The sequence below is a fragment of the Platichthys flesus genome, chromosome 10 (assembly GCF_949316205.1).
Source record: "Platichthys flesus chromosome 10, fPlaFle2.1, whole genome shotgun sequence".
NCBI classification, from domain to species: domain Eukaryota; kingdom Metazoa; phylum Chordata; class Actinopteri; order Pleuronectiformes; family Pleuronectidae; genus Platichthys; species Platichthys flesus.
In genome coordinates, this window is record NC_084954.1 from 7964556 (window position 1) to 7991254 (window position 26699).

Genomic DNA, 26699 nt, shown 5'->3' on the forward strand with positions numbered 1-26699 from the left:
AGTATTGAATTAAATGTAGCAGCTGCTATGGCAGGTAATGAATCACTTGAACTGACTTAAATAAGAATTTTTTTTTATTTAAAAAAGGACTCTCAGATTATAATGCTCGCCACTCGATGGTTTTCATTACAGTGTCGTTCAGTCTGTCAAATATCCACATGCAACAGAAGATCAATGTGAGTGCTTCTATTTTTTTAATAGCCCGCACTGACGCTCATTTTAACTACAGTTACCTGTAGGGACTTGGAATAAGATGAAAAACTGTAGTACCTCCTGTTGACATGAGTAATGCTGCAGTTTTTTACGTCCACTGAGAACTTTACGAGTACATTTTGAGAATTCAGTGCAAGCTAAACTGTTTGTTCTATCATCTTTGACATTTTAGTTCCAAACAATCAATGGTTATCTCCTTTTTAGCCTTGAAAGAGTCGACTTTTGGCCCAGACGAAAAAATATTTTGTCTTTAAAGGACCTTAGGGGGAAAAGGAATTGGAGAGCAGGTCGGGTGTACCCAGCTCCCTTGTCAATATAGGATTTCTTCACCTCATGGCCATGTATAATTTAGCCTGAGGAGGGAGCTGATCACCTGGAGAGAGGCACCCGAGAGAAGAGGATGTGTCTGAAGTGACCGAGGAAGAGGAGAGGACGAGGACGAAGAGGTGGCACAGTATGGAGGAGGTGGTGAAGAGACGGCCCATAATCTCTGCCCGAGAAAGAGGTCAGTTTAAGAAATGTGTATCCGATTGTGTGGGCTTGTGTGTGTGTGTGTGTGTGTGTGTGTGAGTGAGGGGCTCTTACATCCACATGGACTGTATTAGAGCTGAACTGGCTTTGGTATAACATTTCTCACACAGCGTTTCTACAGCCATTGCTCCATACTCGTTTGAGACTCCTACTTTGTTTAGAATCCGTTCCCAAACAAGCCGAGGAAGGACGTTAAAATGCATAACCATAGAAAATCAGTCAAAGGGCTACATATGGAAATCATCAGCGACAACACAGGCCGAGCCAGAGAGTCAGTGGGTGTGCTGTCTACCTCTGCTGTTTGGAACTAAGCCTGTTGCATCATTTTCATCACTGTCCTCCTCCTCCTCCTCCTCCTCTTCCTCCTCCTCCTCCTCCTCCTCCTCTTCTCTCCCTCTCTCTCTCTCACTGTCAGGCCCGGGCCCTGGACGCTATGCTCTGCCCCCTACAGTTGGATACATCAACCATGACATCACCAAACCCAGCAGCCCTGCGTATTCCTTCCACATCCGCAACAGCAGTGAGTTTTCATATGGAACTCTCTTGGGACGCTACATGTTTTTTTTATGTTGGTTTGCAGTTGCCCAGCTTTTGACTTGCGACCATCTAGATGTTGTTACTTTCTACATATACTGTCTGGAATTGGATGATTTGGAGGTTTTTGGACGATTGTTTGTGTTTGTATTATTTTTCTGAAGTGGTCTCTGTGGACTCCAGCCCGGGACCAAGGTACCACGTTGACGCAAAGGTCACCCGCTTTGGCCGAATGGAGACGCCCTCCTACTCTATTTTGGGCCGAGGAAGGAGCACAGGAAGTAAAGGTGATAAAAAAAAAACATCTCAAGTAATGCTGGTATATTTAGTTATGATGGCTCGGGATCAAGTATATGGGAGAGCATAACAACTGTTCCATAGAGGGTATATTGTAAAGACATCTGATCAGAGGACAATTTGCTCAATTGGCCGACCAAACTCCTTTTAACAAATATGGACCAAGGCTATCACTACCTTCAGTCAGTACCTGAACCTGAACCTGATTCTCAAGCTGTTTCATAACCAAAAATCAGGTTCTAACAAATTTTGTCAGATGCGTTCCTAACAACAGGAAAATGTTTGTGTAGAGCAGCAGGAGGAGGCAGAGCATGATGTAGAAAGTGACCCAACACAAATCCTCTACTCTGATTTCAAACTGCTGCCTTAAGGTCGATGGTTCAAGAGGCCAAAATGTAGACTGACCTTCCAAACAATACAAAACATCACAAAGGAGAACTAGTGTTCTCCTTTGTGATGCCAACACTCCTGTGAAGGAGGGGTTATTTTTCTTTTGATGTATTTGTTTGGTGTATTAATATGTATGTGCACCATTGTGCTGTTTGTAATGTGATGCAGTGATGTGGAGCAAGAAAATAGGCTTTAACTTACCTTACCAAACCGTACCTTACCTTAGTTTAACTTATCTAACCTTACCTTACCTTACCATAGCCTACCTAACCTATAATCTAACCTAACCTAGGCTCAATTCAATTCCATTCAGGTGATAGATGACTTCCCGAACCAATCTCTTTTTGTGTGTTCACAGGGGAGCTGTTCCCGACTCCAGGACCCGGGGCCTACAGCCCAGAAAAGGCTCCACCTCTCAATGCTCACAGCCGACCTCCATCCTACACCATCGGCAGCCGCACCAGATACCGCTCTGTGGATGCTGTACCAGCCCCCAACAGGTTTATTACTACTATCATTTATCAACTATTAACTCGTCTATTACAGATCATTAGACAGTTTTGTCTGTGCAGCCAAAGTCTGATATAGATTATTGCTCTGTGCCATAGAGTTTCATTAACTCCATTCAAAACTAGAGAATAGTACTTCCCAAGAAATTTTGCAGAGGGGTGGGGCATGAACCAAGGAAGAACCCATTGAATATTTTCTTGTTCTTCAACATTGCAAGTTGCACTTTATTGTTTTATTTTATTGTAATTATTTGCTGCTTGTCAGATTCTAGTGATCTATTTCATTGATGCTAACTGGGGGCCTTAGTACTTAGTTTTGCAAATTCTATATAAAAATACATTTATAGAGGAAATTTATTAGTTGATTGATTAATTACACCTTCATTGTTGTTGATATTTCTTGCAGAAGTGCAGTTGCCGGGGATTATACTTTCAGCTGTGGATGTATTTGAAATTTCAAAATCCGAAATCTCTGAAGTGCAATCTAACTAGATAGAATAAAAAAAAACTAATTAAATGAATTATTTAACTGAACTTTCTTTCCTCCACCAGCTACAGTCTCCCAAATCTGCTCGGTTGCCACGTTCCTAACAAACCCTCCAGCAACAGCTTCAGCTTCTCAGGACGCAGGAAGGTGGGCGCTCCCTCTGAGGATCTCTCCATGAGCCCGGGACCAGGAAAATACAACAGCACCAACCCGGACATATTCCATCGGCGGCAGCCCTCCTTCACCATGCAGAGCCGCACCAAGCGGCCCAGTCACTCTGCGAGCATTCCCGGCCCGGGAGCGTACAGCCCGGAGAAGTTTCACGTGCACCTTCCCAGACCCCCGTCCTTCTCTCTGGGGATCAGACACTCTGAATTTGTCACCCCGCTCGTGCTGCATGTAGTCGACTGACTCCTCGGTGGATTTCATTCAAAAGCTTTATTTTTATTTTATTTTTCACAATTGCCTTGACAATAAAACCAACAGTGTTACAACAAAAATTACAGCAATAACAAACATTCCATTTCTTTATAAATAAATGTTAAATATCAACGACCTTTGCCTGCAATGTATGTCCACTCAAAACAACAATGATCGCTGGTAGCTTAGAAGGACGGAGATAAATAAAACCGGGTGTGAGAGTCTAAGGCTTCGTCCTCTGTAAGGTGATATTTACAGGTGAACTCCAGTTGCTGCACTTGCCGAGATCCAGCAGCTCCTTGGCGCACACCTGGAACAGGTACTCCCTCCCCGGGCTCAGCCCCTTCAGCTCCACCTGGGCGCTCTCAAACGGACCCAACTGGAGGAGAAAATATACAATCTGTTATTTTCAACATCTTCAGTTTGAAAATAAACACAATGGCTGTGGTTTGCATATGCGGATTTGACACAAATCGTCTCCGTGAAAGATTTAATGTTATTCATCATCTGGAAATACATGTGGTTCTGGTTTATCATGGATTCTAACTTCATTGATGTTAGAATATTTCATTTATTAGCAGATTGACTAATAACAGCACTTTTTGGTTTGTCAGGTTGTGGAAAATTCCTTCGAATAGTATGTTTACTTCTTCTGATTGCTAACAATACAGTTACAAATGACAGTTATCATTAATTTAAGTCTCCAATAATACAAGCTAATACATTTTTAGTAGATAGACTTAGTGTAGACAGGATAAACATCAGCAACATGAATTAAACATGGATACATTCTTATATTTAGATAATGCCAAGAGGCCAATATTTACAAAACAGAAAAGATAATGAGGCAACACTTTCATGTTTTAAATAGAATATTAAATTGTTTCAATCAAACAATTGAAAATGAATAGGAGACAGAAAAAACCTTGTTAACGAGGATTTGTTTACAGAACACTATTTGGAACAAGGATTTTTTTCGAAAGAGTTTCACATATCTCATCTTTCTGATGTGGCTGCACTTTAACCCTGTAGATTCTGATGAAGCTCTTTCTTACATTGACAGACGATGCGATGCCCCTGTTCTTCCACTGGTACATTATCTGGTATTTGAGGGGGAAGATGTGCAGGTTGGTCCAGGTGGGCGGAGGAGACCACTGCACCATCAGGCTTCTGGTGTTTTGAGAGGATACCCGGACGTCTACGGGAGGATCTGGTTTCACTTCACAACCAGAGACAAAGAAAAATGAATATTGCTTCTTCTTATATTATCGTTATCAAGTCAAAATGTAGAACTGCATCTCCATCAACGGAGGTAACTCAAACCTTACATATATTTAAAACTTTTTTAATTTTATTATTCATCGTTTCAGTTCTTACCAATGTCCTCCAACATGAAACTTGAGAGGTAGGAGCTGCTTCCACCAGAATGAACAGCCGTGATGTTTATGATGTAGTCGGTGAGAAGCTTCAGGTTGGGCAGCTGGCAGTGCCACTACAGCAGAAAGCAGATTTGATTCCAGTTAGTATATCTTAACGATTAGTGTATTTTATAGTATATTTCAATTTGAAAGAATCTATAAATGAGAGTATTTTACTAATTTACATTTACTGAGAGTGTATATATTACTTATTTGTAGTATCCCTTTATAAAGAGAAATATCTGCTAATTACTTTATCTCTTTGATGTTACTTGGTGATCAAACAACTTTTAACTAAAACTACTTTATTATTTTGTGTACCTCTCTGTACTTTTATGTATTTTATGCATTTACTTAATTTTATTTAACTTTTTCTAAAGCCCTCTGAACTGTGTTTATGTATGAAAGCTACTTTAAATAAAGTTTATTATATTATTGTGATGAACACAGAACTCAACAAAACCAAGCACAATGCTCCTTATTTCTCTTGCCTCATGTAATGGTCACTGTGACCAGTTTGGAAATGGAGTTTAGAGTATTTGGATCAACATTGCAGTTTAAAACCTTCACTAATTCAAACCCGTAAATGAATAAAGTGTGTTCAGATTGATTTAGGTTCAAATCTGCTTCTGTACATACGGGAAAACCTCTCAAGATCTATAGCCTTGTACCTGTTGAGATGATGATGATGAGGAGGATGATGATGATGATGATGATGATGATGATGATGATGATGATGATGAAGAATTATGAGAGGGTGGGATGATGAGACATTTCTCAGTGATTGGCTGCCCGTGTCTCTCACTGTCAAACACACACATTTACATGAATACAAACAAGCTCCTTAATGACACTCAACAACTGCAGTCAATGCTACTAAAAGGGGTCAGTTGTTTGGGTCAGCACCAACAGGAGGAAGAGGAGGAGGAGGAGGAGGATGAAGAAGAGTTGCTTGATTTGTCCGATTTACCTGTAGGTGGCAACGTAATGTGTCGGTGGGTAGTGGGACGGTTCAGGCCAGGAGCAAAGAGTCACATTTGGAAAGCTCGAGCACCAGCAATGCACTCGTGGAACGGGGGGAGGAACTGGTGGAACAAATCATATTCAGTGAAGAAATATAAATAATAATACAAGAAGAGCATTTAAAAAATGAAAGTGTTTTTCTATCCATGGAAAAAGTTATGTTTTAACATTACTTTTCTTTCCTTGATTATTCTTATTATCTTGGTTTTGATAACTTTTTAGTATTATTATTATTATTATTGTTGTTTTTAATTCAATTATTTTATTTGTATTGTCCCTGTGTCTTTATCACTTAAAAGATAAATGCAATGAAATACACACAGCAAGCTACATAAATAAAATAGAGCATTTTTCTGTTCTGTAAAACGATGAAAATATACAAAATGACAGAACTAAAGTATAAAGCACAATCCTAAAACTATGATACAATAAAACCTGGTTATTAAATACAAAATGAGGAAGTCCTCTATTTTAGCTTATTGGTTCAAACTAATTAACACACATAAACACACAATGTACCACACACAGCACATACCAATAACTGTGAGGGTATCTGCACAGACTGGTACTCACCCCCTGATGTAGCTCTCAGCAGGTCCAGTGCTTGTCCTCCCAATACACACAGGAGGAGAGTCACAGTGACCAACATCGCAGCCATCATACGTCTTTGAGAACAATAATTCTGCCCTTGATTGTTGTCTTAAAAAGAGATATGTCTTAAAACCCTGTGGTGAGGCCTGACACACACAATACGATTCTTTTGTTTTCTGCTCCGTTTCCTTACTACACCAGTCAAAGTTCAGAGATAACAATCTCCTCTCGATCTGTCCCCGAGTGAGTGAGTGTGTTTGAGTGGGGGCTGATCAGCTCTTTAAAGGCAGAAAATGAAAGAGGAACAGCGAGTGTGGTTTACCTCCCACAGAAACGACTGTTTCACTTTGATGTGTCAGGTTTCCTTATGTCACAGGTAAAAACAGCAAGTTTCCTGCTTGAGTATTTAACACGTTTTATTGTTTACAGATGAAATAAGTATGTACAAGAAGATGCAGTTCTTTGAAAGTGGTGAAGAGACATGACAGCATTTGTCTGCTCCTCTCTGTGCTCCAGACACTCCTCTAGTGTCCAAAACGACAAATAGCAGCGATAGCATTGAAAACACAGTGTGCGGCTCACACTTAAAAAGTCTTGATCAAGCCACAATGTCCACTTCCAGCTAATCAGTGTCCACAGTCTGAGCTGTCACATGTTTTCTGGACAGGGAGCCACGGTGGAGGTTCCAGACAAATAGGGACGCCCCGTCCCTGGGTTGTGCTTATACCATTGAGTCCCTCCGCTGGATGTGCGCAGGGACGTGAAGGCCTTGTTGATCCAGTTGTTCTTTGCTGCGTGTAGCTGGTTGGCCATGATACCCTTCTGGTGCTCCAGGTCCTGGAAGAGTAAACACAGCCCTTTATTAGAAATGTTACCGAAAAGTTTTGCTCTTGTATTTCTCTGGAAGTCCTCGTAACATTGAGGTTAAAGATAGAATATCATTTCATACGGAAGACAAACATACTGCATACTGTATAATCAAAACAACTTTATTGTGCTTAAATTAAACCCATCATAACATAATTTTATAAATAATGAACAAATAAAAGTGGTGAATCAGTATACTTATTTAAATTGTGCTTTAATACCACTCTTATAAAATTGTACTAAATAGATATATTGTCACTTTAAATGTAAATTTAATGAGTTAGTTTTTGTCAGTAATTTCTAGTAGGATGAATACCAACTATGTTTATACTGATCAGAGTCTACTTAAATATTGCACTAAATGGACACTGGTATTTTAAATGTAAGAAGAAAAAAAGTAAAAGTTGATATACTTGTTTTAAGTACACTGAAATACCACTAGACCTACATGAATAACACATTTTACAGTAGAACAGTAAAAACTCATTTAATATACTAAATCATCGCAATAATGATATTTTCATCTTGATCATTTAACTGAAATCATTCAAAGTGAAGGCATTTCTCCTTTCAAGAGGCTTTTCTGGATAATTGTTGGATCCTGTTTTCTTAAGCGTATTTAGGTCAGTTTAGGGAAGAAGCTTTTTTTCAATGAGTGAAATCTTTTCTTTCACATTTTGTTTTTGTTTCTTTTTGAATTAATTTCTGCTATTTCTTCCTCCTCTCATTTTCCCTGTCACTTCTGCTTTCCAGCAGCAGCTTGGAGACCTTGGGAAATCCTGTATGTTATTCTACACTCAAGCTGTTACGCTAAATGGAAATGCTTCCTGTCAGTGGGGTCTGATGGCTGAGCTGAAGGTAGTAGAGACACTTAGTTTCCTGAGTTACAAGTCAGGCAGCAAACATATTCCCTGTGAAGCTCCTGTGAGTACAAAATGTATTTCTGTTATTATTAAGGTAAAAAAACAAGATTAGCACTATATTTACCTGGATTTCACACTTAGCCTCCACCATCTGGAGTTTGGTCTGCGCCAAGTCCTGCTCCATCCCCCTGATCTGAGCCTTGAGGGCCTCCCTCTCCTGGTCCTGCCTCCTCTGCTCCGCCTTGCTAGGAGGTCCACAGTCCCCGTCCTGAGCTCTGGTCATCACGAGGCCTCCTGTCTGAGCTGCTGCTGCTGCTGGAGACGATGGCTCATCTGTGTCCACAATGTGCTGACAGCGAGAACAAGCCTTCACTGCACTCTGCAAACACGGAGGATGAGATATGTGAGATGAGAATACCACTGACACCTGCTGCAATAAACCATCTGTAATGAGAAAGTTAAGCAGCCGAGTCGTGTTAACAATTTTCTTGAAAGCGTTGAAAATTGCTTCCTTCAACATTCTGTTCTAAATGTGGCTTGAAAGAGATCAAAAAAAAAAAAGGAAAGGAAGAGATGAAAGTTTTTTTATTCTCACCTTGAGTGAATCCAGCTCCTCTCTGTGGGCGGTCTGCTGCCTCTCCAGACGGTTTGTCAGCTGGGAGCAGATCTGAGCGGAGGAGCGTTTGATGATAACATCATTAATAGCAAGAACACAACTGAATTCTTTATTGTTATATATATATTATTTAAAGCGTACACCCCGATTCTCAACCCTGACGATTGTCTGTACCTGTTTGTAGTCTGCGATGATGCCCGATGACCTTTTGACCTCCCGTTCAGCCTTCTCAAGCTCTTTTCGAAACACCTCCTTCAGCTGTAAGAGGAGGAAATCATTTTTTACTCTAACGCCGACAATAAAGGGATTGTTATAATGACTGTGGGAGGCAGTAGAACCAGTCTCAGTTTTTTACCGTGCCAGCTTCCTCTTCCCTCCTAATCTTCTCCTCCTCTGCAACCTGCAGGAGATGTGTGGTCCTCACGAGGTCTTTGGCGAGTTCGTCCACTTTGTCCTCCGCCTGTCAACAGCCCACAAACACCTCCATGCATTATTCGATTTTTAAATATCAATTACATTTTTTTTTTAATCCAAGGTTTTCCAGGTTTTGGAACAAAGTTAGAAAAACTAAACACATAAAAAACAGTAAAAACATTTTTTTAATTTCATATAAATTTCTGTAAAATGGCATACATATATCATTATAATAACTGGTATAAATTAGAATTAAACATGTGGGAGTTGAGATCATATTTAGCATTGCCGACTTCTATTTCTACCATTTTATAATTTTGCTTAACTCCAGAACATCACTCTTGGAAAATCCATCTCATTATTTTACATTAGAAAAGATGGTGCTTTCTTCTCATATTTGGCAAAGCTTAACATGCTGAGCGGGATTAAAACACACAAAACAGCACCCCATCATTTCAGGGATTTGTTGAACCATTTCCCTTTAAAAAAATCATAATCATGAATGCATGCTTTATGTTTCTCTGGATAAAATGAGAGCTTAGCACGGTCAGTTTGTATGTTGCAGTTTTTTAAAGCAAACACTAGCTTTGGTGTTTTTGAATATTTAATTCTGACTCTCTCTATGAAGGGCTGGAGCTAATCGCACCTTGTCCAGGGCGTTCCTCAGGGCGACCTTGCTGCTGATGAGGCGATGGGCCAGGTTGTCGTTTTCCTGCTCCAGACGGAGGCTGGTCTGCTCCAGAAGACGGTTTTCCTTCTGAAAAAACACTCAACTGTCAGGGTTTCTGGCTCACAAACAATTAAACAATGTAATATCTGCTGATACAGGAAGTGACTGCATGTGAGGGCTGAGCTTCAAAGACATTGGGTTTTGAAATCAAGAGAAAAGTCATAGATTTCTGACCTGGTATTTGTCCAAAGGATCTTCCACAGCCTCCATCAACTGAAGCCGGCTTTCCCTCAGCTTGGCTTTCTTTGTCGGAACCTGAGGGCAGAGAAGAATCAGATCTAACTAAATACACTAATATGGAAAACACTGTCCTATTTAACTGAAATGAAGAAAGATATCTCCTCCACACAGATCTGGTGCCGGATGCAGAGCGAGTGCAACAAATCAAGAGCAGGCCCCAAAAAGAGATCATGATAAGACTGAGATAAGACATAGCAGAGCACATGGGTGGGGGGGCAGGATGCATGAAGGAATAAATGTGGAGGGGAGGGTTATTTTAAAGCCTGAAATTGCTTTTTCCATATCTTGAATATCTAAAATGAACAGAATAAAACAGAATTATTTTATCTAATGTCTCAAATCATCATATCATCACATAGGATGACACTAAAGTCAATTTCCCCTTTTTTTTGGAATCAGTTTAACTCCTAATGATTTTACTGACAATTCCCCTCTTGCTGTAGGAGATCCTGAGAATCCAAGTTGTGCATCGGTATGTTTTTAAATCCATTGCACTGATTTCCCGAAGATACACTGAAGTGAAAGTATAACTAGATCCACAACAGTTTTTTAGAATGACTAGACATTTACAAATATTAGAATAGTGCCACGGTTTTGGTCAGTGTTGTTCTTTTATCGGTATCGGTTGACGCGTTCTGAAATGCTCATTTAACTGAATAAATCCAAGGAACAGTGAGTCTTACTGTGAACTTAGGTTCCGTTTCCTCCACCAGGCACGCCAGGATCTCGTCCTCGCTCATCTGTTCCATAAATTTGGCATCGTACGCCATCATCGTGGACACCTCCTCCATCATCTTGCACCAAATCCGCAGCCCGGCTAGCCGCTCACGCTCACACAAACAAATCAAGGCCTTCTGCAGGAAAAACGCCTCCAACTCCAGAACTCACAGCTGATTCACCAGGTGTAAGGTGAGTTCCTCAAGGGGAAGACGTCTTGTTTTGACTCACGGTGAAGCAGGCGAGCGGTGAATCCAGCGTGAGAGTGTAAATAGAACTAAAGGCGCACGATGAGGGTAAAGTCCACGTCGGTCCCAACACCAGGAAACGCAGCTTTACAGTCCAAAGGTGGAGGACAGAGAGAGATACACCTCCCAACAGGTAAAGAGCAGCTGTGTCCTTTCACACCAGAGAGCAGAGCCACTTGGACACAGTGTCATCTGAAGGGGTGTGTGTGTGTCAGTGTGTGTGTGTGTGTGTTACAGGTGCACAGGCAGTAACAGGTTCAGCAAGCTTTATATGAGACCTGAGAGTGTGTGAAAGAACAACAGCCTCAGATACACCCACTGCAGCGCTCAGCTTTCAACACAACACAACCCACACACACTTAAACACCACTAACAACAATAATTTGATCCCACAATGCATTTTGTTGGACATTCGTCTTAACTTTCGTCCATTCTCCACTTTCTTCTTGCTGATACTCTGGCACAGACACAGTATGAAGCTGCCACACTGACGTGGACCCACTTTAAAGGACGTAAGTGACGCTAGTGATGTGGTATTTGTGATATTTGCTCCTGAGGTGCTGGTGTGACACACATTATTGTTGTTGTCTGATCAGCCTGGCAGGAGAGCAAACAGGTCCGGCAGGTAAAGCATGACTTTGCAGAATAACAAAAGCAGAGTCTGCACCTCCGCCCACTTTATCCCCTTTATTCATACTTTGCCTTGCAAGTTTCTCCCGACTTCTCTCTTTGTCACGATGTCACTCACTTAATTTTGTGTCTTTTCCTTTCTTGACGGATGACAAATTGCCTAAATTTCCCCCCAGCAGGTTTCACTTCCCTTTCTCTCAGCGGCTTGTGGCATCTTCTCACTTCCGTCTTTGATTTACTCAACTTTGCCTTTGAGTCCGTAAAACCTATGTGATTTTTTTTTTGTCATCGCGGTTGAAGACTAAAAAAAAAAAGTCCAGTCAGATGTATAAACATTTATTCCTCCTCAAAACAAGGAACCATTTGTGAAACATGGTGGATTCTTCTGTGTATCAGGTTAGAACAAAACGTATTAAAGTTTCACACGGACAAATCTGAAATATACACTTTTTTAACAATCAGAAGAAAACAAGGAACCTGAAAATATAAAGGGGTCAGTTCTGATTCTGTTGTGGTCACTGTGGTGCAACAACAACACAGAGCCGGTGGCCGCTAGAAATAAACCTGTCACCAGACAAAGGGAACCAAATGTGCTGTGTGAATATATCAAAGTGGTGAACCTCCAACTCTAAATTAACAAAAATTCGTTTTACATATTTACTGTAATTTAGCACAAACTTATTCACAACAATGGGAGGCGAGGAAAGAATCGTAGCTCACAGCTCAGTGGGAACATTGTGAGAATACAGTGAATAAATATATTTATGTCTTTTCATCAACAATCTTTCATACAATTGTGTTCATATATTTATCTTAGTTAAAGAACAATGTTGGATAATTAAACTTTCACTTCCAAATGTAAATGTTCCATTCTCTCACAATCCACGAGGGAAGTAGATGGAGAAACTCACATTTGATACACACTTACTTAAACACATCTAAACCCTGACACCCTTCACAAAAACTACAACACCCCTTGGAAATATATAGATTCAGGCATATACTGTGGAATAACACTGCGTTTCCTCACTCTACAGCAGATATAATGGATTTAGATAAAAACATGAACCTTTAATATTTGTCACTTTCCTAAAACAAGACTCAAATCTCCTTTTAATCCACCTCAATCTGTAAACATGAAGATATTAATACCATCAAATCCTATGGAAGACACAGGTCTAGCTTAATTTCATAAAACCTGAAGTGAAAGAAGAAGCAAAATAAATTCTCACTGCAGTAAAGGACTTTTTTTTAACCAGCAGACTGAAACTCGACTCTTCCAGATAATTGCATGATTCACGAAAATGCTCAGACTTGGGAGTTTCTCCTTTGGAGTCTTCTCCTCAGCCAACAGTAGAAACTACCGATGGAGCCGAGTTGCCTCTTTCCAAACGAGCGCCTCGTTGAAAGAACTGTTAGCCCTCATGTATATTAAGCAGCAGAGGAGTGGAGGGGGGGAACAATACAGGAGGGGAATCTAAAGAAGTGGTGGTGATCCATGTTTTAGACTCTGCATTTTGTTACAGGTTGTCTTCTTGAGAGGAAGAGCCCCTTACTTACTACCCTGGGATTAGTGATATTGGGCTATATGACAAAAAGTTGAGTTTATCCTGATATTTGCGTTTAAATAAGGAAAGAGAACTGTAAAAAAATGTTATTGGATAAGTAAAAATCCACCTTTTACCTCCGACAAGCAGATTATGTTTTTACACCTGTCTGCTTGTCTGTTGATTTGTCTGTTTGTTTGTTAGCAAGATTACACAAAACACCCAAACCTATTACGCATGTCATTTTAACACACACTTTTTTTTAACATTGCGAGACGTTTCTTTTTAACATTTTCACTTATTTCCCGAGGAATGTTTGAACACTTTTTGCACTTTCATTTTTCCTTTGGGAGGAAATTCCTACTTTTCTTAATAATTAGCACACAAAAAAAACATTGTGACACCCTAGAACATGTGATTCAATTGTGAAATAATTTGGTAATGAATCAGAAAATATGAAGCAATAACATTAAGTGTAACCGAAACGATTATGGGCGAAATTTTTGTGGAAAAGGGATTTTGCTCAATTTAATTTTAATTTGCAACTCAATTCCTTTTGGTTTGTAAAAACAGTGCAGTTTTTTTACATGAACTTTCATGGCAGCAAAAACTTTGCAATTTTTTTTTCAGAATTCATCTGTAATTGATCATCAACATGGATTTTGTGAAGAGAAGAAGGAACAATGACTTGTGCGTGGGGCCCTTTCGTGTTCGCACTATAGAGAACATGCATGGTCACGTGTCTCTGACCACCTTCACGTGTCCCTAACCACTGTGACCTGAATGACGGCACCAGTGCGTCCACACCTGAATGTGGACCGGATCCCGTTTATGATCCAATCGGCAACAACACGTTTTAGTCCCACGTTAAACAGAGTGAGGCTGATTAACCACCCCCCTGCTGATGTAACAGCACTTCACGCTGCCCTCTGCTGGTCTGTGGATCTGTTGCCCACACAGAGCCTCTGCTCAGTCTGTGGATCACAGTCCTCGTATCAATCTGTGGCTGAAGTGAGCGTGTGCGTGTGCGGTAATGTGGGTGTGTGAGTGTAATTGTGCTGTTTTGTAACCGTCACCTGAATGTGTGAAAGTATCAGGTGTATGAACGTACATCTATATGTCTGTGTGGCGGTGCAGCAGAGATCAGACGTCGGTGCTGTAGGGGCGCGGCGGTGGAGGGAACAGGTCCGAAGGGCCGAAGTAACTCAGAGGAGAGGATCCCTGCGGGTTGGCGGACAGAGGAAGAGAGACGGACGGGTTCTCGTAGTAGGTGTGGAAGCCCAGCCGCTCCCCTCCGTTACGCATTCCGTCTGCGAGTCCAGAGTGGATGGGGCGCGGCGAGCAGGTGGGGCAGGGGCTGTGGTGGGAACCCGTGTCCAGCTGATCCAGGGAGACGGGGGTGATGGTGGCGCCGTCCATGGCGAGGGCGTTGCAGGCGTTGCAGGGAAAGTGAGAGAGGGGGTCCTCTCCCGCCACGGAGCCCACGTCCACCTCAGAATCATTTTTCTTACAGCAGTAATACTGCAGAGGGCGAGGGAGGAGACAGAGGAAGAGGGAGTTTGTGAAAGAAGGGTTCAGGGTTTAAAGGATGCTTAAAGGAAACGTATGATGCTTAAACACTTAACACTGTTATTCGTTTTTTGAGAATGTAGATGTACAACTTCTAAATTTTCCTTTTTCAGTGAACTATCCCATTAAAGATACGGGAGCTAAAACCAAGTGTTACAGACAGAGGCTGAAAAGAGGAGCTGCAGCAATGGACAGTGTGAGGACAGTGATGTGTTTTTTTTCTGAGCATTAGAGCATTTCAACTTTTTCAAGTGGAAACACACAGGGACATTATGAGCCTAAGTATGAGCAAAATAGTTACTTTTGTCAATTTCATTTTTTTAATCTTATCCTCATTTCATATGTCTCATGATGTTCACAGATCAATAAGCTTAATTATTATTTTTTATAAGTCGTAAACAAAAAGCTTTATAGTGCAAAGGCTTTAAATGGTTATGCACAACTGTATAATTTGCATTCGTTTACTATATTTTTGTGTTTGTATAACTTTTTTAGTGTATTTTATGTTTATATTTTTAAGTTTACACATGTGTATTTCATATATTTATCTCATTAGGCTCTCTACTCTTGTTTTTTTGCTCAAATCTCGTGTTCCCCTTCTTGTGCTCCTGCTTCCTGTCCATCCATCTATACATTTCAGATTCATGCACACAGAGTGGTACCTGGAGTCTACAGTAACAGAGCACTGCTACGATGCACAGCAGTATCACTCCGGCGAGAATTCCTCCGGTTATAACGATAGTTCCCGCTGACATTCGACCAGCTCTCCATCAAACCCTTCAGAGCGAGGCGGAGCGATGATGAAAGCAGTAGAGCGAGAGAGAGAGAGAGAGAGAGAGAGAGAGAGAGAGAGAGAGAGAGAAACTCTGATTGAGCTCATTCGACATGTGGATTTCAGTGCAGCTGAAAGACTATCCTGCAAACTCATGTCCAAAGGTTTCTGTAACGTCGGCAGTGATAACCAGTGCCGGCTAAGTTATGTTCATGTGCCATCGTGAAGTAACTGCAACTGATGAAACATGTTGTAACTGGATGGTTGTGGTGCAGCTGTTGTCAGGCAGCTGGGGCTGTGACGGGCCTCACACACACAGATTCAAGTGGTACATTAAAGTTAAGTGTGTTGATATGAAGCTCGGCCCCAACGAACCCACGGAGCAGCTTCACCGGTCGGTAGTTTGATTCTACTCAGTCTTAATCTGGTGTCTTCATGATATGATGGGACTAGATATGAATTATTTACAAATTACATTCCAAGGAAGAACAGGTTCAAGTGAAACTAGGGCTACGTTGTAGCACTAACGGGCCCGAGCACAGGCCATTTCAAGTCTGTTGCGGTCGGTGAAGAAAGAGCGTTCGATGACCAAGCACTCGTCTCCGTGTTACATGCGTTTGTGCACTGCAGCAAGGATAAACACCTCAATTTCTGTAGCCAGCAGGTGGTGCTATCGTTTTAAGTCATGGTGTCTTTGTAGATATCATCAGGTCGCGACTCTTGTCTTACATGTCTGGTTTGGACTGGATTGGACCAAATATGTCCAAGATACAGAAGCTCATGTTTAAATGGCGTGTAATCAAACATTGAAGTCACGCCAAGGTCACACCGTGAGACAAGAAATCAATCTTTTAATAACTTTTCATCTCCATCTTGTTGTGATGACACTCAACTAAATTTCACATTGATCTGATGAAAGCTCTACAACAAGTACATCAAAGTAAAAGGGTGGAATATGGCTAAAATGGCTACCAAATCCAAAATGTCGGGCTTCCTGTGTGGTTTAGCATATCTGTCCAAGAGACTTATTTCTTTGTCATGAAAAGACACATGTCCCTATCGATTTTTGTAGACGTAGACCAATCGTAGTGCCGGGGCTGCCCTTTAGGGGGCGCTAGTCAGTTATTTTGACACGCCCATTCCTTTAAACTATCTGTATATCTTCAGGGGTGGGCTGTTGATACACACATGTAGTTTGAGGGAGCTGGATCCATGAACACGGAAGTTACAGCAATTTCATGTGTCATGGCGAGTTGAACTTTGATGACACGCCATTAATAATTCGCATGATGAAAAGTCACAGTAATCGTAAGCCTACATATCAATGTCTTGAGACCCATTTGACACAGTTTGACATGGTTTCACAAAGTGGATGAGGAGAAATACATCCAAGTGTAAAATGTACCAAAAACAAGACATTTCCTGCTGCCACCAAGAGGCGCTGAGATTTTAAGTCACGATTTCTGTGTAGATGTCTTCAGGTCGCAACTCTTGTCTTACATGTGTAGTTTGGTGTCGATTGGACCAAATATGTCTGAGATAGAGAAGCTCGTGTTTTGATGGCGTTTCATTAAACTTTGACGGCGTGCCACGGTCAGATGGTATGACGAAAAGTTTATCTTTCAATAACTTTTGATCTCCATTTTGTTGTGATGACACTCGTCTTAATTTTAAGTTGATATGGTGAAAACTCTACGAGAAGTACATCAAAGTAAAAATATGGAATATGACCAAAATGGCCACTTAATCCAAAATGGCGGGCTTCCTGTTAATTTTTTCATAATGGTCCTTAAGGCTTTTTTGTGCATCTGGTCATGATACACAACTGTCTTGATTTTCGTGAGGATCGGTGAATGCTAAATGAGGGGCTTTTCCGTAGGTGGCGCTGTTGAGCCATTTTGCCATGCCCATTTCCAAATACTCCAGAATACGTAAATTTACACCACTTTCTAATTTACTGCAAACTTTTAAAACTTTTTGAGCATGTTTAAAAATCTCAGAATAATCCTTTCAATTTCAATAGGGCCTCCCACTGGAGGTGCTCGGGCCCTAACTATTTCACTGTATCACTTATTCCAACATGGTTCCAAGAGATTAAAAGACAAAACATAAGACAACAAAAGAAAATCCTGTATATCAATCAATGCTTTATACAAACAAATATTTACCCAGGATGCATATGTTCCCTAAACTGGTAAAACTGTACTCAAATATATTAATTTATGTAAGAATTTCATAATCGTTTCTTCGAATGACTGTGAATAAATTGAAAAACCAAATAAAAGCTAATTTCTTTGGGTTGCAAAAGTTGATGCATTAATACACTACAACATAACTAAACAAAATATCATTCCATTCATGAATAATTTTCTAATATTATATTACAATATTATGTTGCTTTTGATTTTGACTGATCAGCACCAAAAGTTACTCATCTGGAAAGATCCTCAATAATAATATTCCCATTAGTTTTAGTGAAAATTCATCTAACTTTTCAGTCTCACTCAACCCTCGTGCCCTCGCGCCCTCGTTCTGTTTTTTCCACCTGCTCTTTCTCTTTCTGACTAAGTACAAATTTCCCCAGATCAGCGTCCGAGACCGAGCTATTGGAAATTTCGGACAGCTGCAATATATCAGTGTCAACAATATATCTACCATAGCTGGCAGTTACATACACACTATATAAAATCCAATAAGAACACATATATAAAGAAAGTGAAAGCAGGTATTTGCAGTGAGTTTGTATCTGCTTGCACTCAAAACTAATGGATTGAATAGAGCTAAGATAAAAAAACAGCTGTTCCGTGAAAGAGCAACTCAATTTCCTTCATGTTAACCTCTACGATACACACATGATTGTAAAAGCTTAGTAAGTTTCAGACGCGTTTGTAGTTTGCAGAGCTATTGAGCTCAGTGATATCGTAGTAGAAGAGATGGACACCTACATTAGAAGACAGCGGGAGATGCAGAGATGGAGAAGTGTGACAGGTAGGAAACCATGACAGGCCAGCGGAGTGTCACCCTCAAGACCTCCTCTCACTGGAACTCCTGCAGAGAGAGAGAGACAGAGAGAGAGAGAGAGAGAGCGAGCGAGCGAGAGAGAGAGCGAGAGAGAGAGAGAGAGAGAGAGAGAGAGAGAGAGAGAGAGAGAGAGAGAGAGAGAGAGAGAGAGAACCGTGGGGCTGCAGCTAAGCATTATTCTCACCGGTGATTCACCTGCTCTTTGGATGAATTAAATCACAGATTATCTTTAGATTGCAGCGTTAAGTGATGTACTTCAAACTGCTATTCCTTTAGGGGCATTCTATTTCCTGTGATTTGAAAAGAAGCAGGCAGCAAATCCTCACGTTGGAGAGGCAGGAACCCTTTGACTTGTAGGATTCTGAAGGTAAACGACTATTAACTATTATTCATGACCCGGAATCTGGTCTTGCAACGAAATCCATCAAAAAACACAAATTGCACAGATTCAAGACCAAAACCATTTTTGGATGTGAACCTCTCACTCAGGACTTAGCACGAGGACAGCAGCCTCACCCACTCTGCACAGGAGCCATATTGCCTGTGTGTTATATGCATATGTGCAGCATAGTTTCAGAATACTAAACCACATTCAGCGTGCATCTCCTGTCATCTTAGTTTTCTGTGAGCGATTCAGAAGCAGCTCCTACAGTAGCATGGATAATTGTCGTCATGTGGACAGAATTCACTGAATACTGAAGGTGCTCATTAAGACACATGAGCAAAGATGTATTTATTAAACTATTCAAAGAAAGAAATCATGCAACTTAATGTTCTGCAGACTACATAGGACAATCACACAGATTTGTACAGAAACACTTCGTCCCTGCTGTTCCAGCTCCATGATGCAGGTAAATAGTTGTTACCAAAACAGCCTTGATTCCAACAGCATAAAAAAAAAATTCAGCTCAGCACAACACAATGTGTCTGCACGCATAATTATCTCCACTGCACAGAGTAAATACAACGTCTAGCTTTAAATAGTCCTTCTTATAAACAGCTATTTCTGAGGGAAAGCAATAAATTATTATGTGTAATATCCGTTGATTCTAAGAACTGCTGATGTAGTATCTGTGTGTATGTTGTCCGATATGTGCAAATAAATAATGATGAAAACACACAATTTACCAAAAAACATGTATATTTAACGTCTATATTATTTTCAAGTTCTATATGGTATGTGCTTGTATTTTTATGTATTGTGAAAAGTTTATGTTTAAACTGTAAAATATCTAGCCTCAATTACATTTCTTTGTCATGAGGGTTTATCTTAGGAATCATATTAACATACACACACATATAAACACTGAATCCACTAACAGTCAAGTAACTGTACTCAAATACCAAATAAACGCACATTCCAAACATGAATTCCCTCAGTGAAAACGACCTCATATATCAGTACATAAAATACATTCATTTGACCTTAATTTAGACATTTATATGATTAAGCTTGAGGCAAAATGATTAATTTTAAGCGCTGCCATTATAGTAATTACAACGACTTTGTTTATCTAGTGTTCAAGGTGATTAACTGAAACATCCAGATATTTCTCAGCGGAAGAACCACATTTAATTATCCTAAATTAAATTGATTGAAAAACTCAAGTTCCTTTCTCATTACTGGTGAATTAATGTGATTTGGTGAAAAGCTACAAGCCTCCTGAGGCTGCAATATGCAGTGAATTTTCGTCATCTTTCCTAATGAAAAGGTTGAGCTGCTCTGGCACTTGTTGTGTCGTCATAATTGGCGAATCTCAGCCAGAACATTTAACATGTTGGTTCAGGGTTGGCTGGTTTTGGTCGGTTGCCCGGCTGCTGAGCCACAAGTTACCAAAAGTCAAATCCAGCCAGAGATTTCTTCCCTTAGTAAAGGTCTGAATAGGAGGCAGAAATGCTGAGGTGCACCCCAGTGGGGGATTTGTTGGCTTATACCAGGGGGAGGGTCCTGTTCATCAGTGAGTGGGCAAAATAACTCAGCAATGTGTCGATGGATTTTAACAAAACTTGATGTGAATATTATTTGGGAGTGTATCTAAAGATGATTCACTTTTGGAGTTGATCAGTCAGGGTGTAGTTGTGCGGCACAACACTAGAGAACTCTGTTTGTCATGTGAATGTGCACCAATAATTTATAAGAGTTTATACTGAAACCTTCCTGCCTGCCAAAGACGGTAAAACCTTTATGGATGATTTAACTGCCACTGACATGGGTAGGATTTCTCCCGCTGCTGCTGACGGTACGTTAGTTTGTGTGGGAGAAAGAGGGGGAGCGAGGCAAAGAGCGCTGCCCACCAGTAGTGTTTGATGTGATTTGTTTTCGTTTAACATTTAAAAATATATATATATATGTACTGCGGATCCCAAGATTTAGTTGGCGGCTTTAACTATAGGATGTTCACCTGTACACGCAGCTCTCTCTCACATTCGAAAAACAGGGATTGCAGAGTGGGGATGGCGGAACTGGCAGGTTATGAAGGAGGATGAAATCCTCCAATATCCCCGCTACAAATCGCCTGCTGGCGAATCCCTTCAAAATTGTTTTAAGATAAGGTAAGAATCATAAATTTCGCTCTAACACAGAGCAACGTGTGTGTGTGTTGAAATGAGCATGTGAGCCTCCACCCAGACAGCTCACTCCCTGCAGCTCCTACCATTGCATCATCGTACTAAATTATATACACCACGGGCCACGATAATGTCGTTAAAAGCGATGTGAAGTCTCTCATGCTCCCCGTTTCTCCATCTCCTCCCTCTCTAGCTCACTTTCCCTCTCCATCTCCTCAGTCGTCCTTATGCTTCTTGTCTTGTCTTTACACTCCATCTCCCATTCACTCTCAAACCCCATCCTCCTCTTTCAGCACACCGTTACACCATTCCCCTCCTGGTCTCCGGCATCACTTCAGTTTAAGACCTGCGTTAAGAGTGCTGAAGCTGCTGCAGCAGGTTTATGCAGAATCTGTGGCCTTCTCTGATGTACATCAACACAGACAAAGCAAAGGAATCTAGTCATTTGGACTAACAAGCAATCAAATTATGTTAGAAAGGGAGTGCAGAAGTAAAACCTGGGATTAGGGAGTTTCCAACGGACTGGAGAGACAAAGAAGCAAAGCGAGGGAGGTTGGGAGACTCGACTCTAACGCTGTCAGAGCATCTTAACCGATGCAGTTCATGTGTGGCTCTCAGAGGGTCCACAGCTGTCTGGTTGAACTGGGAAACACAAATCCAAGGAAAAGCAAACACATAACCATCCTTGGATTTCATTGTGGCTCAAAAGGAGCAAGAGGATATGCCAGAAATCCTGTCAAGTGCTGACACGGAGACGTGACGGGGATGAAGAGGGGGATGAGGAAGACTCAGATGAGGCAACAGGCATCTGATGTCCACAACCCAAAACCTCTTTGAAGACATTAAGTGTACGAGTCCCAGGTGACCGGCAGACTGCAGTTGTTATACTTTGTGTATCTGTCAGATGAGCTTCAGTGACAGAAAGTGAAAGCTCCATTTCTTCACTGTGCAGCAGACGAGTATCCCTGAGACTCACAGGGGATTTTGAAGGTAGCCTTTGTGTGTGTGTAAGAAACTCATGGGTATTTTAGGATTTTCAGCAATCTAACAAACAAAAACCTGCCCAAACATTTTATTAAATTGTTAAAATATCCATATCCTTGTGCTAAAAGAAAGACATGCTCACATGATTAAACCAGAACAGCCTCATGCAGTTACCACCTTCATGATGTTAGAAATGTTGAGAGAGGTGGAGAGGTTTCACACTCCACTTGCAGAGGTATATTTAGAAGTTCTGGTGTCTCTCGACACAGCTCAGAGAGGCGTCATATTTTAATTAGTTATCTCTGTGGGATATGAAATGATCCAAGCAGTTGGATAAACGCACACAGAGACACACAGGTGATAACAGCCACACACACACACACACACACACACACACACACATCCAACATTAAACATCCCTGATCGCAGCAAAAACTTGGAGAGGTAAAAACTCTGCCTCCCTCAGAAGTTTCAGGTGGGATGATGTGATGATGATTGGTTCTTTGAAACTTTCTCCCATGTGACGCCTGAGTAAGTCACAAAAATTAGAGATGATTTTAGAGGAGAAGTTTAATTACAAAATCCAATTTATCTACAAGTTGAAAGAATAATTTGACATTTTGGGGAAATGTATCATCTCCTTTCGTGCTGATACCGAGATGAGACGACTGACATCACTTTCATGTGTGTCCATTTCAAATCGAGCTGGAGCCGTTAGCCAATTAGCTTGGCTTCAGTCGTGGAGCGAAAACAGGGTGAAGCAGTATTCATCATCTTTAAAGCACCACTAAATCTCACTAATTAACACATTACATGTCGTTTCTTTAATCCGTACTAAAAGTGTCAGTTTCCCAGGGCTTATGTGCCGGAGTATCTCCAGACCAGGTGCACTGATTCCAAGAAGTTTCTTCACTTTGAGCCAACTAGTTGTTTCACATTGTCTTTCTGATGGAAAACTCATATATCTGGCAAATACTTGTGCCACATTTTTGTCTAACATCTCGCTCAATACGTGCCCTGTTCCCCGGCCCAGGTCCTGTCCACGCACAGCATGACTCTCAGATTCCACATCTGGACCCTTTCTGGTGCACACAGAGAATCTTGCTGTCAGCCAGCAGCTGGAATCAGCCCAGATGTGGAGGTATATGCCCGGAACTCAGGCTGAGGATCCAGGAGTTTCATTTCCTATTTTTAGGCAAACCAATCTAAATGCTAATAATAATTAAAAAACCCATCACACGTTCTCTGAGTCCAGAATGAAGTCTTCAGAAAACTTGTTTTTTTCTGGCCAACATTCTAAAACACAAAGATTCCCAGTTTACAAAGATGTTAACAGAGAAACTGAAGGGAATCTTAAGAGCTTGAGAACTGGAGGACTTGAAATCAAGCAGATAAATAGAATAAAACTATGTGAAACGGGGGGAAGATATTCGTTCTTTGAACGTGTTCAAGCTCCCATTCAAGACCGATAGATAGACGATCCATATTAGACAGTGATATAAGCTAAAGGAGGGGTTGGGTGGGATCACAATGCGTGATCTAAATCATGAATCTCTGCCTTGACACAAAGGCCGTCACACTAAAGAACCAACTCATAAATCTCTGCATCCTGTTTTTACCTTGATTTGATTCTGACCATGAATATTGATGCGTGTCCGTATTCTTCGCCCATAATGCTTTCTGTTAACAAACGATTTCATAACAAATCACATTTTTGGCTTAGAGCTGCAGTCAGTGATCTGAAATTGGGGTGGTTAGCAGGGGCCGATCTTTTAAAATTGATCTTAAAGGTTCAGTGCGTAAGATTCAGTGGGGGTATTTTGCAACTTTTATTGAGCAACAGCGCCCTCTGCAGCATCACAGTGGTATTAGATAAAAGACGGCAAATATTTGTTATTCAAAAATGACACTGATTAAAAACTTAATGTTAATATGTCATTTTTCTATACAAATAACACCAACAGGTGATGATTATTTAAATTTGGCTCCGTGTTCAAGCAATAAAGATTTGCAAATAGTTTTCATGCAAAGAAAAAAAAACAAAGCCCATCAATGTGTTGACTGCATAATCCCACTTACTGGGCTGAATCACAGCAGCTTCCTGAGCCAGAAATGTCCTCAATGAGTATTGGAACTAGACTCTGGTTATAATGATTTGTAAATCTTTCAAACGTATCTATTGTTCGACGTTAGTCTCGAACTTGCTGGACCTGATTGTGTTTTTTTAAACCACAACAATCCGTCCGTTATGCACTTCTCACACGTGATCATACCCTCTCACTGATGTTACATAGAGCAAAAAGAAGAATGAGAGCGACACATATCTCCCCACAAGTCAGTGCACCATCAAAATAAAATTCTAAGCTGCATTTTTAAGTTAAAAAGTGTCACTTTGACAAAGGAACCTTTTTAATGAGGCAATCCACATGATTCGAAATGTGGCTCATTAACCAAATTGAGAATGTCCACAAAATAAAATGGTTGGATCATCCGACCCTTAGAGAAATTGAGGGTTGATTTTACAACAGCCGATAGGAACCTAACACAGACAGTGAGGGGGGGATGGATGGAGCGAGGGGGGTGGCAGCACCTGAGTGGCTCTCCGATATATCCATTCTGAAATGATCATATGAATATTTCGTTGCGGCGGCCTCCCGACTCTGCGATGGAAATCACAGCTAGTCCCTGCAATTTTAAAACCGCGGGGCTTCAATTATTCAAGTATCGTTCCCTTTAACAATATTTTTCCATCACGGGGGCAATTTAGCCAGGTAGTAAAAATCTGGACTTTTCTTCCTTGTCCGCCTCTGAAAGCACTCATCTCGGCGTGTGAGGAGACGAACACATCCACATCTAGGACAGAGCTGCCCATCGTCAGAGCGGGAGGGCTCGAGGGCGGCAAAGGAGCGGAAAGAAAAAACACAAGGGGGGCGGGGGGGGGTGATTTCATTTTCATATAGTTTAAACAGAATGCGGTAATCCGTTTTTTCCTCACATGACCGACATGATCCAGGTCTCTCTCTGTGTTTGAAAGGGGCGAAAAGGGGTCGTGGCTTCCTCAGCGTTAATTATCACGGATCTTGATTGGACGGTAACATCTGGATTGATGAGATGAGCAAGTAAAATATTAAAAAATTTAGAAAAGGTATTAGCTGGCTCCCTTTTGAACCGTGATTCTCAAACACACACCTTAACCGTAGAAGTCAGCATCTGGGTTGTGTGGCATCCTCACCAGTGCTGCAAAGCCCCCTGGGAAAAAAAGCCTCGGGGCCCGCGGCAATTGAATGGTCGGCCCTGCAGCTCCGGTAAATGAGCCTGATTGTTTGCAAGGGACGGAGAAGGTCAGTCAGACGGATGAGTTGTCATTCACATCATAAACCCCAGCATTCATCACTCCTGTGTGAACCCCCCATTCATTTACTGTCACTGCTCTTTGGCCCATTGGAATATTCGTAGATTGTAGTTTTGGAAATCTAAAGCATTAAATCTGAATGAAAATAGATATTTATATTGGTTTTACCCACAAACTCTTCAAACTACATGTTGCATGTGATTTACTTCTTATTCTAATACAAGCATATATTCTATTATTAAAAAGAATGTCAAACTACAGTATACGAATTATGTGCATATTTCAGGGGTAACAATGTATATTAATACTTTCCCTGAAACAAACAGCCTGTCTAACTCCACTGGTATCTGGAGCTCCATTTACCGACTGCTCCATCGCTGATTGGCCTCATCTTTTACCCAATTAAGCGGATAGATTGATGCGCAGAGCCGCTCAAGGCGCACGGACGGTTCCATGATGTCTTACCTTCACGGGACCTGTTGGAGACCGTCTACTTCCCCCGGGGTCCTCCTTCACACGCGGGTCCACACACAGTCGGAGTCCGGTGCTCTCCTCTGCAGCTCCGGTCACTAAAGGCGCCGGCAGCCGCGTTTTGCTCGCTCCACCACCGGAACCATCACGTCATTACCCGCCGTCCGTTGTCCGCCGTTCCTCCACCTCGCTCCCAGCCAGGTGCCGTCCGGGGCCTGCGGGGGGGGGGGGGGGTCTCACGGCATCTTCCGCCCGTGTGAGGCGCTGGAGACGGCTGAGACGAGGCGGCGGTCCGGCTGGTGAGTGTTGTCGCTCAGCATGGCTGCGTCCTCCTCCTCCTCCTCTTCCTCGTCGGCGGCTCCTTGGGGGCGGTTTGGCACCAGCTACCAGCGGTCCCGGTGGGGCGGGGTGGTGAGGGGAGAGGGGCACAAGGGGCGGTGTGATGTCACCATGCTGAGATGAAGGTTTAAAACTAATATATCTGTAGCTGCTATTGGTTGCAGTAAACTCCGGACATTCCCCGGAGGAGCAGAATGTAAGAACGCAGATGTTCCGAGTGAGATGCTCAGGACTTTCACTGGAGTTTCTCCATCGGGCCTCCAAGTAAAAACTCCTGAGAATGTTTGAATGAGCTCAGCAGGAGATCCTCCGGAGGATCCACCCAGAACAAGGTAAAT

General features: G+C 41.6%; 4 protein-coding genes across 5 annotated transcripts; 1 reads left to right on the plus strand and 3 right to left on the minus strand.

Annotated features, from left to right (window-relative positions):
• The first annotated feature begins 669 nt into the window (after positions 1-669).
• odf3l2a (outer dense fiber of sperm tails 3-like 2a) lies at positions 670-3391 on the plus strand. Its single transcript, XM_062398175.1, has 5 exons — positions 670-718; positions 1160-1264; positions 1443-1588; positions 2329-2465; positions 3027-3391. The coding sequence occupies exons 1-5, from the start codon at positions 670-672 to the stop codon at positions 3370-3372; spliced, it is 783 nt and encodes a 260-aa protein (XP_062254159.1). The 3' UTR covers positions 3373-3391.
• A 34-nt stretch (positions 3392-3425) lies between these two features.
• On the minus strand, positions 3426-6647 carry ebi3 (Epstein-Barr virus induced 3). The gene is made up of 6 exons (XM_062398173.1): positions 6396-6647; positions 5770-5884; positions 5471-5603; positions 4759-4873; positions 4437-4600; positions 3426-3760 (listed from the first exon to the last, which is right to left on the minus strand). Exons 1-6 carry the CDS (start codon positions 6481-6483, stop codon positions 3605-3607), a joined length of 771 nt encoding a protein of 256 aa, XP_062254157.1. The 5' UTR covers positions 6484-6647; the 3' UTR covers positions 3426-3604.
• Positions 6648-6811: 164 nt separating this feature from the next.
• On the minus strand, positions 6812-11277 carry LOC133962538 (rab GTPase-activating protein 1-like). The gene is made up of 8 exons (XM_062398172.1): positions 10827-11277; positions 10078-10158; positions 9820-9930; positions 9115-9219; positions 8934-9017; positions 8739-8810; positions 8268-8522; positions 6812-7250 (listed from the first exon to the last, which is right to left on the minus strand). Exons 1-8 carry the CDS (start codon positions 10935-10937, stop codon positions 7062-7064), a joined length of 1008 nt encoding a protein of 335 aa, XP_062254156.1. The 5' UTR covers positions 10938-11277; the 3' UTR covers positions 6812-7061.
• Positions 11278-12085: 808 nt separating this feature from the next.
• Positions 12086-26315, minus strand: LOC133961515 (protein FAM163A-like). 2 transcript variants are annotated; one of them, XM_062396642.1, is made up of 5 exons: positions 26017-26315; positions 25389-25514; positions 18572-18674; positions 15517-15631; positions 12086-14806 (listed from the first exon to the last, which is right to left on the minus strand). In XM_062396642.1, exons 4-5 carry the CDS (start codon positions 15607-15609, stop codon positions 14429-14431), a joined length of 471 nt encoding a protein of 156 aa, XP_062252626.1. In that variant the 5' UTR covers positions 15610-15631; positions 18572-18674; positions 25389-25514; positions 26017-26315; the 3' UTR covers positions 12086-14428. The 2 variants fall into 2 exon arrangements, with proteins under 2 accessions (XP_062252626.1, XP_062252624.1); XM_062396640.1 differs by lacking the exon at positions 25389-25514.
• Positions 26316-26699: the final 384 nt, after the last annotated feature.

What these genes read in the sequence shown, in the direction of transcription:
- LOC133962538 (XM_062398172.1), bottom strand. Translation starts at nt 10,937, where the DNA reads ATGATGGAGGAGGTGTCCACGATGATGGCGTACGATGCCAAATTTATG. An exon ending in ATCCTTTGGACAAATACCAG is followed by an intron (nt 9,931 to 10,077) that starts GTCAGAAATCTA and finishes GTGTTTTTTCAG; the next exon opens with AAGGAAAACCGTCTTCTGGA. An exon ending in AGGCTAAGTGTGAAATCCAG is followed by an intron (nt 7,251 to 8,267) that starts GTAAATATAGTG and finishes TTACTCTTCCAG; the next exon opens with GACCTGGAGCACCAGAAGGG.
- LOC133961515 (XM_062396640.1), bottom strand. Translation starts at nt 15,609, where the DNA reads ATGTCAGCGGGAACTATCGTTATAACCGGAGGAATTCTCGCCGGAGTG. An exon ending in TCTGTTACTGTAGACTCCAG is followed by an intron (nt 14,807 to 15,516) that starts GTACCACTCTGT and finishes CGCCCTCTGCAG; the next exon opens with TATTACTGCTGTAAGAAAAA.
- ebi3 (XM_062398173.1), bottom strand. Translation starts at nt 6,483, where the DNA reads ATGATGGCTGCGATGTTGGTCACTGTGACTCTCCTCCTGTGTGTATTG. An exon ending in GCTGAGAGCTACATCAGGGG is followed by an intron (nt 5,885 to 6,395) that starts GTGAGTACCAGT and finishes TTGTTCCACCAG; the next exon opens with TTCCTCCCCCCGTTCCACGA. An exon ending in CATCATCATCATCTCAACAG is followed by an intron (nt 4,874 to 5,470) that starts GTACAAGGCTAT and finishes TTTCTGCTGTAG; the next exon opens with TGGCACTGCCAGCTGCCCAA.
- odf3l2a (XM_062398175.1), top strand. Translation starts at nt 670, where the DNA reads ATGGAGGAGGTGGTGAAGAGACGGCCCATAATCTCTGCCCGAGAAAGA. An exon ending in AATCTCTGCCCGAGAAAGAG is followed by an intron (nt 719 to 1,159) that starts GTCAGTTTAAGA and finishes TCTCACTGTCAG; the next exon opens with GCCCGGGCCCTGGACGCTAT. An exon ending in ATAAAAAAAAAACATCTCAA is followed by an intron (nt 1,589 to 2,328) that starts GTAATGCTGGTA and finishes TTCACAGGGGAG; the next exon opens with CTGTTCCCGACTCCAGGACC.